General features: G+C 30.2%; 2 protein-coding genes across 3 annotated transcripts; one reads left to right on the top strand and one right to left on the bottom strand.

The window, feature by feature from the left end:
- Positions 1 to 489: 489 nt before the first annotated feature.
- On the bottom strand, positions 490 to 5,390 carry LOC132724186 (uncharacterized). The gene is made up of 2 exons (XM_060709002.1): positions 5,215 to 5,390; positions 490 to 4,600 (listed from the first exon to the last, which is right to left on the bottom strand). The coding sequence occupies exon 2, from the start codon at positions 4,563 to 4,565 to the stop codon at positions 2,094 to 2,096; it is 2,472 nt and encodes an 823-aa protein (XP_060564985.1). The 5' UTR covers positions 4,566 to 4,600; positions 5,215 to 5,390; the 3' UTR covers positions 490 to 2,093.
- A 2,676-nt stretch (positions 5,391 to 8,066) lies between these two features.
- Positions 8,067 to 10,480, top strand: LOC132724187 (BTB/POZ domain-containing protein KCTD7-like). 2 transcript variants are annotated; one of them, XM_060709003.1, is made up of 2 exons: positions 8,067 to 8,233; positions 9,323 to 10,480. In XM_060709003.1, the coding sequence occupies exons 1-2, from the start codon at positions 8,207 to 8,209 to the stop codon at positions 10,079 to 10,081; spliced, it is 786 nt and encodes a 261-aa protein (XP_060564986.1). In that variant the 5' UTR covers positions 8,067 to 8,206; the 3' UTR covers positions 10,082 to 10,480. The 2 variants fall into 2 exon arrangements, with proteins under 2 accessions (XP_060564986.1, XP_060564987.1); XM_060709004.1 differs by having other exon boundaries at positions 8,072 to 8,227; positions 9,323 to 10,479.
- Positions 10,481 to 12,217: the final 1,737 nt, after the last annotated feature.

Raw genomic sequence — 12,217 nt, 5'->3', positions numbered from 1 at the left:
GTAATAAAGGCGAGGTATTTCATTGTTGTTTTTTTTACCTTATTTGTTGGCATGTTGATAAATAATGATATGCAGAAAAAACTCTAACTAAGAACACCCCGCACTTAAGACCACTTCGCCGTTACGACTGATTTATAAAAGAACTGTGCCTTTTTCAATGATCAAGTGATTCACAATTAAGACCACCCCACTAATCCACTAGTAAGACCACCATTTTCAGTCTCATTCCTATGTTTAAAATTTATTTTTATTAATTGTCATATGAGTTACAATTAAGAGCAACCCACAAATTCACTATGAAGACTGATTTTAAGTCCCATTTAATTTTTATGCTCCTCGAAGGGTGTGCATTTAATCGCCGTTTTGTCCATCCATCCGTCTTAATAAATCGACACGCCCTTGTCAGCCGGAAAAAAACGTTCATACGTCATTTATCTTCATGGCAATCAGAACCAACAATAGAGAAGGAAGCAAATGAAATCATTCGGGAAGAAAGACATTTTATTCATTTTACATATAACATCCGTCATAATTTACATATCCATTATACATAATTCCTATCTATACAAATATATAAACGCTAATAATAAACAACGAAATTTCGTTGGGATTTGCAATGTCTGTAAATCATATCTTAAAATTACAGATTATAAAGCGCTAAAATGTTTGTTTTTTTATGTTATTATACTTAAAAGATGACTTGTACATCATTTATTCGTTGCAAGCTTCTCTTCAACGGGAATTTAAAATTCATATACTTGCGTACATTGATATACTTGAGATATCTATATCTTTATAATCTTATAAATATACCTTTATAGGTACTGCGTTTATAGATTAAGGTATATACATTTAACATAAGTGATAAATATTACAGTATGGAATCTTCAATTATTTTATGTAAATAACAGAACACGCTTTAAACATATGTATAACTGATAATCACATCTTCATATATATTTTTAACAAGATGACATCATTTAATATCACTGTGATATTACCATTATGCATTTCCTTTTATTTTACACGATATAATATGAAACCAATGATCTCACAGTGTTTGCCTTATATAAACTTCAATTATAAACCATTATTTGATACAATGTTATCAATTTAAGCTTATTTCATTATATTGAGTCAATATGTGTATCATATTTGTTGTATTTGTCATTTGATGCTGAATGGTCGAGGACATCTCTACTAACATCTTACAATATCATTATAACTTTATAATTATACATTGTAAACACTGACAATTACTGACAAGAAACGGTAATATGAAATACATGTATGGAAGGAATATCAACAATGTAGGGTCAAATCATAAATAGACTTTATAGAAATGTCTTAACATATTCATATACATGTATAATTAAGTCTGGAACATCCTGAATAATACAATTTGACTACTTTCCATTCTTTCTCAAAATCAAAGAATGAGTTTCATTTAAAAGCTGTTTTTCTCTATAGATTGTAATGAGAAGAAAAAAAAACATTCAAAGAAAGGAGAGCAATGTCAATCGCTTATAAAAAGGATTCTTCATAACTCTTAATACGGGTTTTAACCCTTAATATTATTATTATCTCAGAAAATTGTGAATGGGCAAACACATATAACGCTCATTTTACAAAAAAAATTTCCGAAATGTATTAATATGTCAGTAATAAGTAATAATATCCGATTTATGTACAAAATATCAAAAGAAACATACCCCTATACATGTACGATGCTAGCCATGTTAAAAATGCTTTGTTAGTGTATACATTCAAACGCCTTTCAATATTAACATAACTAAAACCCTTTCTCAAAGACTTTCTTAGTTCAAAAAATCTGACTCTAAAAAGTGAGTTTAATAAAATTAAGGTATGTTCATAAACAAGTATAGATAAAAATAATCAGTGTTAAATATGCGGTTGTCACATGTTTAAGATAATAACGACTTGAATAAAGCATTGTGAAACTAATAATAACACTGTTAATTTACCAAATAGATAAGAAGCAGCCTATTTCGATTCTAATATTCGTAGAGTAAAAATGATGATTTGAAAGAATATTTTAAACATGAAATATAGCTTAACTTTTATTAACATTTTTATTCAGTATCTGTAGTACTGTCCGATAACGATTCGTATCCAGAGTTTGGAACAACAAGTCTACAATGTTCGTCACTGGAGTGTCTTGAATGTACTTCCATTTTGTTTCTTATGTATTCCGTTATCGTCATTAAAACTTTTTGTTTCATTTTCCTTTGAGCCATATCTTTGTGCTTATTAAAGCACATCATTTTTACAATTTTCGGTAATGCACATACAAATAAAACAGTAAACACGTGCGTCACGAGGGATAGCTCTTTCAACTTGTCAAATGTCACGAGTAACTGAACAGATATTATCAACACAAATATCACCGATGTCAGTTTTAACATCGTAATCAATAATTGATTTCTTCTTGGCAAATTTCTGCGGATGATCAAATAAAAAAGGTCGCTCTTAATGCCATATTTAGTTTGTATGCTTTTAAGTTTGTTTTGATCCATTTCATCATCATCACCATACTTCTGTTGAATTATTTCGCAAGCTTTTAAGCTCAACTTTAAAAGTTCCCTATAACTCTCTCCAAATGCATTGATACTCTCTGCCACATAAAACAAAGTCATAAAGACAAGAACAAGATATCCATAAGATAATTGTGGATACGCAACGATGCCACTGTACGTTAACATGACAATTCTACACAAAAACCAAAACCCATCAAAGAATATCAAACAATACGTATACCAGGAAATTGAAAATAAGATCAGCATGGGTATGAAGAAAATATGTTTACAACATTTCACTACAAAACCTCTATGATGGAAACACTCATAATAGTGAATACAAAAAGAATTCAAAACAATGAAAAAACAGTTGACTACTGGAAAGAGATAATAAAGAACGGCTAGCAATAACTCAGTGACACAGAACATGATGTATAAAGGCAACAGGAGGGCACTTAACATAATGGCAATAAACAAGTTTTGCAACTTGTTGTGCAACATTAAAAAGATGATATTTTTCCACCTTAAATAGAATAACTTTACTGACTGCTTCCAAAACCGTGAATGAATTAACATAAATATCTGGGCTAGAAGGAGTCGGTGCAGTTTTTTGCATCCTTTTAGATGCCTGACATTTATTCCTGACAAATTTTCTTTAAGCTTAATTGGCATTCTGGTCAAAAATACAAATTTCTTGACGCTTTTTGTGATGCCAATAGCAAGAAAATCTTCTAAATTTGAGGGAAATACAATCAAAAGACACCCAAATAAAATATAGATTGAGAAAGTAACAACAGGACCACCAAATACATACAGAAAATGTTTCCTTGCTTCGCTTACCCCAGCTAAGAGTGCACTGTATCCTACGAGGGCTCCTTTTTGTACCGCAGATTTGGTAAACTCATAGGCATATATATAATCTAATATAACATGTGCTGCGGTTAAACACATTGGGAGAATTATTATCCAAATTCTAAGGGTACGTGAGCCTTTTGCACCACCGTAAACGAAGCTCAAAAATGGTATGAATAATATTGAAAATACTGATACCGGATTAGATGATTTCAATTGAACATAATTTGATTTTCTTAATTCACTGCTTTCAGAAAAAGAGTCGTCGATCGTTTCATTGACTAAACTCGTTGAAATATGTCTTTCCTTCTTCACTGTTTTTGAAAGTTTCATAAATTTTAGTCCTATGTGTGTCAACAGCAAAGGATAGAAGGCAAAACAAACATTCCCTGCTATAATGGGTAGGATCCACCAGAGTGCTCCATAATGATACTGTTCCTTGTGACACTGAATTATACGGGTCTTTTTTATATAATCAAAAGTAAATTTGCAGCATTCGTACTCAATTGTTTGAAATGTGCATATTGAGTTTCTGCACAATTCATACAGAAAGCTAGAGCGTATCCATGTACGTTTATTGTAACACCAAAGGCTAGAGTTATATATTTCATATTGTGAAGCTATTTCTGACGTCATGTTGCCCAATGCCTGTCCGATAAGATAGTCAGTGTCTTTATTGCCAATTGTGAGGTTCTTACATTCTCCAGACTTTTCAATATCAACAGAAATGCTTTCTTTCAATGTATGCGCCCAAAGTAAACCGAACGACATGTAACCAAAGTCTTGTGGTATGTAGAGATATTGATGTGCTCCCCCTTCTCCTTCGTATGTCCAAATCCAATTACTTTTTGCAAAAACTGTTCGTCTAGCATTAACACTAAAATTCACAAAATTTAGTTTGAAATAAACGAAATTGTACTGGTGTTTCAGAATATTGTATGTAAACACAACCTGGGATACGTTATTTACCGTTAAACTACATCCTTTGTTTTTATTAATAAAACTCTCATACAAATTTGTGTCGTTTGAAACATAGCGCCCAGTGTCGTTTATGGTCGTTTTCCCAATACTTTGATCAATCATTGATGGCAAAAGTGATTGCGTTTCAACCATATCGCTCAATGCAAGAACGACTATAACGAAAAGAATGTCTATTTTGCGCGACTTCTTTCTCATCTTAATGAAATTTTAAAAGCTTTGAAGTTTGCTGCCTGGAAGGAAAATTGAAAATCTTTTTGAGCTGTTTGGGATATATAAGGATATACATTTAATACATTTAGAAAAACAACACGTATTATGTGGCTTTTTCTTGCTTCTGTTGTTTGTGCAACCATTCCCTGTTTAAGTGTAGAGCTGCTTTACTAAATTAGTTCAAATGTCTAAAGATATACCACATCCATATTTGAATAAGATACATTTATGTGAGTATTTGTTGTAATAATAGAAAGTCTTATTGGAAATGCAAATGTTTTATTTCGGAAGCTACGTTCCCTATTAATATGTTATTTTAATTTGCTTTTTTCACTAAAACATTCTGCCACTTTTTCAATGAATTATTCATACTGTGGTTATAGTGTTCAGTTTAAAATAATACTAAATTTTGCATTTCTGTGATTCTGTGAGAACAAATCAAAAGCTGTTAATTTTACAACAGTCTGTGTATCAATAAGCAGTTATTTGTTAAAATATAAAATTTCAGCATAATATATCTTAAAGTAAAAGCAACATTATGACCGGCGTAAAACTGATTACAATGATTTAGAAAAAAAGAATTATATGCAACAATGTAAACTCCCATTTACAATTTTATTTAAAATGCGCTTACCTTTTTTAGTTAAATCCTATCTTTTGAGAACGTCTTATCAAAAGTGTCAGTTGTTTACAATATACTGGTCAAGTAATACTTCCTTTTATATACAACATGCAGTGGAGGCCTAAATGGTAGACGATTCGTTAAAATAAACAATAAAAATAAAAAAGATAGCTTGAAAGGAAGTTATCTGTTTTTTTAAAGAGATCTCACGCTTTCAATTTATGGCTTTGTTCTTCCGGATTGACAATAACATGAAACCAAATTGTGTCTCCTAAATCATTTTCACAGAATACCGTGTCAGATTAAAGCTCTTTTTTATATTTAATTTCATGATGAAAAGAGCAATATCAAATAACGAAACTGAATACATAACAGCGAGAGACATTGTTAAGATCATAAATCTAATACTTAACGGTTTCGATTTGAAATTGAACATGCACATTCAATATTTTTTATGATGTTACCTTAAAATAAGACATGTATCCTGACAAGTGTGATCAGGTCTAGAAATTACATTACACGCAAATAGATTGTCTATGCAAATGTACAGTTACAGGTGTCCTCTTATTTAATGTTTCTTTATATCTTTATTTATTTTCAATAAAGAAATAATACCTATATTGTAATTGTTGATTTGGCTCGCTTAGTAATGCCTATACTTCATATGATGCAGAAACGATATCATTGATAGCCATTAATTGCTCACGTGAGTAAATGGTTAAGATGATCACGAGTGCTTTATTATGACATTGGTAGAAACATCAATTTTACAAATTAAAGTGTACTCGGTTTTATAAAGAATAAAGTTGTTGTAGTGAAAAGATCTCGTTTCAAGACTTTTTTCTATTTTTCAGCTATGGAGGCCATCTTGTTTAGCAGACCGGACCAATTTAAACAGTTTAAGTTAAGGACTTTCCAATTATCATTTCTGCAGAACTTCATTAAAATCTATTGGGCGGTTAAAGAGAAGATTTCATTTAACAACCCTTTTTATTTTTAGCACTGGCGGCCAGCTTGTTCAACAGACCAGATACATTTGAGCAATTTTTGGATTGATTTTTCAAATTAATAAAATTATAATGTAAGACATCATACAAAGCAATGTTTGCCCCGTTACAGTGTAACCGCAAGGTCACGCACCTTTCAGATACATATTTAAAATAACTTATATCATTAATTCTTTGTTATCTAAAAATGAATTGCCTAAAAAGGTATTTAAATGAATAAGAAATATATTTTTCATGAGTTGGATATAAATGCATTATTTCAATGAACTTGATGTGAAAGAAGAAATTATTATACGAAATGCGATTATAAGTAATTTTATGTTTTTAAAAGATCCTTATATGGCACTGAATCCACATGCAAAATCATATTTCTAATACCAATTACCAGTACAGTATTTATTTACCGACAATAAACGGGATCAGTATTTTTCAACGGTGTATGAAGTAAAAAAAGAGTTTTGTTTTTGCTCCATACTTTCCGTCTTCGTTATTTTTTCATATAACATTTGTGTTTAGATGCATTTAAATTTAACGGGATTATAATGTCGATGTATCAATGCTCATGCTCTTATCATAGTGTTTGTGACCGCCGACATTGAATGTATGACGATGAATTTGTAATATGTTTATATACTAATAAAATCATTAAAATGAATGTAACGTATAGCAATTCCTTTTCCAATCAGAAAACCCCATTAAAATGAAAAGCAGCTACTGTTTTTTTAGCACACCAACAACAATTTGGTGATTGGCAGGATGTTTTTCACATGTGTTACGTACCTATAATGAAATTACCAATGACACGTCACTGAGGTATAATTGGCACGTGCATTCACACCATTCGGGTAATAGGAATAGGAGGAACATGTAATGACTTAAATATATTGAATAGTTTCATAACTTGTTCATAAATATTGTTAATATAAGTACAATTCTACATATCATAATGTACATTGTCGTTCTTAAATATAGAAATGTAATTCTCGAAATACGTTTAATCGAAAATACGAAGATTGTTTTCAAATTATAACCATATATTGATTTATAAGTATTTTGGTTTTTTAATTCATAATGCAAATTCCATAAAATGAAGGTATCGCAACTTCGAACTACAGACAAGTCAATTCAATATATAACATAAATTAAGTAGACTTGTACAATTATTCACCGCCAATATAACATACATAAAAAGTAACTAAATCATTATGAACTTGTAGAAATTGTAGATATGAATGAACACACAATGCACAAATTGTATACAGTCATGATGTTCATGCAGATAATGGAAAAGACAGTATGGCTCTTGTCATAGTCAGATGGCTACTGAAAAAAATCAAGTACAAGTACAAAGTGGCCGAAAAAATGGGAAATTCCTATATATATTTCTTTATTTAAATTGCCTGTTGATTATAAAATTATATTTATAAGCCTAAGTAGCGGCTAAAGCAATGTTTATTCTTTATAAATAAATGTAACAGTGTTAAAAGATCAGCGCTTTAACGACCCCCAACAAACAACCTAGTTTGTATAGATTCTTTTTGATCCAGGAATTATTTGATTCGTCTTTCTACTTAAATTTCATTATCAACTACTTTTGTTACTTAATTCATTTAATATCTTCTCATTAAAAGGTTAACTACATTGATTCAAATCACGCAGTGACAAGTAAACTCTATGATACTCTATGTTATAAAAATCTGTTCTTTAACTTCGATCTTCATCTATTAACTAGTGAATATATCATAATGGCCGACACCGATGCAAGTTAATAGTTGTTCTCATAGCTTAATCGATTTAAGGCTATAAATAGAAAGAACACCCGTTACACCAGTTATCAATCAAGTGTCAATGTTGTAAAATAATACATGATACTCTAGTTACGGAAGTCATCCATTTTGTTGATGTACAAGGTTTATAAACAAGGTACAAGATCTGTTTTGCTTGACAATAATCAGTCACGTGTAAAATAAAACCGCTACATTTGTTTATCTAAAGCAATGGAATTTTTTCAGAAAGCAGTAAGTGTAAGTTTTTATGTGGGTTAAAAAAGTTCAGTCGTATTGATTTTAACCTTGAATATTTCAATAAAGTAAAGGTTTAGGTTTTCTATATCGACATTGTGGGTGGGTGATAAGTGTTATTTTTTTATCTATTTTTGCATATTTCGGAAAAGTATTTACTGATGTTAGAAAATAAACAAGAAAAACGAAATATCGCGATTTATGTTATATAACGTCCTTTTTAATTTATGTATTGTCCTTTTTCTAAATATTGTTGTTATTAAATTAATCGTCTAAAATTTATTGTTACTGCATACCAAAAAATCCTCCGACATAAGCATGAATATGTTTTATTAACTGATGTATAAATTGTACTACAAAAGAAATATGAAGAAAGGTGAATGTAAAATAAAGCAATTGACAGTAAGCTTCCAATTTCAAATTTTTTAACACTCGTCACAGTTAAATGGAATTGACTTCTTTAACATGTTTATATTTATGCAACATATTTTTTTATTTAACATAGCATCTACGGTATATTTTTTATTTGAAAATATAAAAACAAGTATAGGGTTAAGCTACAAAAATGAGGACAATTATTGACAAAAATAGGTATGATAACTGTAATTAAACAAATGTTTTCTTCAACATCATTCAATCTTTCTCTACATGGTCAAATCTGACTGCTAACTATTTTGTATACATTAATTCGTAATTGTCCTGTAAAAATGTAACTGTTTCATTTTAAGATGAGTTTCCTTGAATTCAGGAAATTTTTTTTATACTTTTTTAATACATTAAAGAAATCAAATTGAATGTTTACTTTAACAAAACAAATAGCCATGATAGATAATTTGATATGGTATATGTAGACTTCATCGCCTAAACAGAACTATGATTGTTTATCTTACACAATTCAGCGATATGTGACATGCAAAATTAAATATGTAATGAGTTTAAAGTCATTTATCGTATGTTTAATACATGTAATTCTTTTTACCAACAGTCTTTTATATCTATATTTGTAAATATGATAAAAATGTTGCAATGTATGTTAAATATATTAGTGCTGTAAATGACTTAATTTATGTTGTTGTTTCTAAATTGTTATAGATTAATCACGACGAAGATGATACAATCATTGAATTAAATGTTGGAGGCAAGATATTCAGCACACTCAAAAGCACACTTTCGAGGGAAAATGATAGTCTCCTAGCCGAAATGATCAATGGAAAAATTACAACAAAAGTTGACAACTCTGGCAGATATTTTATTGATTGCAATCCAGACATCTTTTGCCATATTCTTGAATATCTAAGATTTGGAAAATATCCTCTTCCTGAAAAAGTCATCGATGTTTATGATTACGCAAGGATGTTTCGTCTTGGAAAATTTATGGCATCATTGGAACAATTCAAAGATGTGCAATATAAACTTCAAGGTGACCACTCTAAGAGTTCCTTGGACGATGGAAAATACAAACAGTTGTTACAAGATATTGTAGGAAAGCTGTCCATCTTAAATGAATATGCAAATCCAAGAAGATATATTTGTTTAGTAACTGTTTTCAACATCTCTCAAAATCTTCCAGAATGTGAATGTTCCGATAAATCTTTTGGATGCATAGAAGGGAGAGAAATTATAGCTGAAGCTAGTAAACCTCCCATAAAAACAGAATTACAAAGCACAGATGTTAATTTGATTCGTGCTTTAGCAGCGGACTTGAAATCGTTTGGGTACGGCAGGTTAAAGTACACCACACTTTTTACACGTTGTTCTGCTTGTGCAGGACATCACATAGCAATTATTCTAAATAGTAAGAATACAGACAAATATTTGGAACATTTACCTTCGAACTGGATATCCATTTAAAATTTTGAAGCAGAAGATTTTAAGAATCACTGTTTAAGAACTGTTCATGTAAGATAATATTTAAAACTCATTTGAATTCTATTAAAGATGAGCTTTTCTTATAAGTAAAATAGTTTTGATTACAGCAACTTATTGAAGTCTATGACAAACTATGTTTTCGAAGATGATATCCCAATAACTGGTCAAGTGACTTGTGTCCTTTATAGGAAAAACTGCCAGCCTTTTATATTACACTATGTATTTGTACCGTCGTTTCACGAAGTGTATAGGATTTTAAACGTTATATAACATCTCTGTGTGTACTTAAATGAGATGTATTTCATTAAACACAGCTGTTTAGCAATAAAAGGTATTTCCAAATATCAAATATGAGTATGATAATTATATCTTTATCGAATGGATTTTCTGTATAAAAAGATGCATAAAAATATACAAACTCCAATAGAAAATAACTTTTATAATTCGATTACTTTTTATTTCTCCAACACGAGGTGTTTCGCATCCAAAAACTAATAATGCTTTTAATTGTTTGTTTTAATTGTAGAATATTCATCTTTTTCTTAATTTGCGATGCCATGATTGAACTTTTTAAATATAGCAGATATACCAGTAAGGTTGTCAAAAAAAATAGTGTCCTTCATCTCAAAATGAACTAATTTCCCCCGCAGCTATTTGGTTCCATTACATATCCTAAAGTTAAAAAACAACCAGAATTCATAAAGATAAAATCACTTCTAATCACTTCAAATCACTTGCCCCTCCCCACTGTAGGTTTGAGTCCCACAGGAGACTTTGAATTTTTGCATGTGGGGTAGCTAATTATCAGGTGCCAATATTAATGTATGGAGGGGTACCAAGGTCTTCCTCAACCAGTAAAGTAAGAGGGTCGTCGCATGACCATTATAGTTCCGATGTGACATAAAATAACTAGTCATTTTCTGCTTAATGACTTCATAACAAGTTCAAACAAATATCAATGTCATTATTAATTGTATTTAAAATAAAATAAGGCTACCGAAAAGAGAAGTGAAAATTAAATGATTTTGATGATTGTTAGATATTAAGTCTTTTTAATGAGTTTTCGTTGTAACCACACATTTCCTTTTCACTTCAATTCAACAGCCTAGAATATAGATTTTATAAACTATAATCATATTATGTTATGAACGAGTATTGGTTCTGACCAAATCTTAGATTATTCAAAAACTTCAGTTAGTAGTGGTATGATAATAACTTCTAATTAGACAATTTTGAAAAAAAAAGTTAAAATAAGGGCATGATTCCTTAAATATTGCATTCAGAATTATGATCCTTGTCTAGTCATAAATATGTAGTGAAAGTATTAACACGAAGCCGATACGGCCGACGCAGCGATAAAAATAGCTTGACTTTTCTTCCAAATTAGTTAAAAATATAAACAATGATATTTTGATATATTTATGAATATACAAGACAGCAATGAAGAAAAAATCAGCGATATTATGATTATCTGAACAATGATAAGAAATCTGATGATTCGACATTTCCTTTGTTTTTTAATATAAACAAATATTAACAGATACTCGTATGAAAACCTTAGACTAGTGTAATTTAAATTATTACATTTTCTATTAATTCTTTATAGTTATTAACAGCTACAGAGTTTCTCTAATTATGGAAGAAAGAAGCTTTTGCTCAAGTCATGTTGTTTTGATGATGACATAAAACATGATGATCAAATTATTGAAAACAACACATACAACAAATGGACATAAAATATTAAATTAAGTATGATCTTAACCTTTAAATGACCTTGACCATGAGTGTCAAATTACCGATTCTGTGATTAAACTTGTCATTACTTTGATACTTATTTACCCATTTGATAATTTTTTTGACAAATGAAAATTTACCACAAAACCGACTTACATCTGACGGACCAAGTGGGAGACTCTATGATGGACAGTTCCTTTGGGACTGAATTGCCTTACTGTTCGTCTTCTGTTTTGCTTCGTCGGGCCCTTGTAGGTGATCTTTTTGTTGCTCTGTCTTCCTTTAAGACATTGAGTACTTTTGTTTATGGTCATTGGGTTTTCTTTTGTATGTTTCTACATGAGCATTTCGATGTTTTACTTATTTCACATTTTGTAACCATGA

This window comes from Ruditapes philippinarum, unplaced genomic scaffold, assembly GCF_026571515.1.
Source record: "Ruditapes philippinarum isolate M1 unplaced genomic scaffold, ASM2657151v2 ctg6679_1_1_1_1, whole genome shotgun sequence".
Lineage (NCBI taxonomy): Eukaryota > Metazoa > Mollusca > Bivalvia > Venerida > Veneridae > Ruditapes > Ruditapes philippinarum.
The sequence above is the reverse complement of the archived record's forward strand: the minus strand, read 5'-3'. Positions and strand labels throughout refer to the sequence as shown.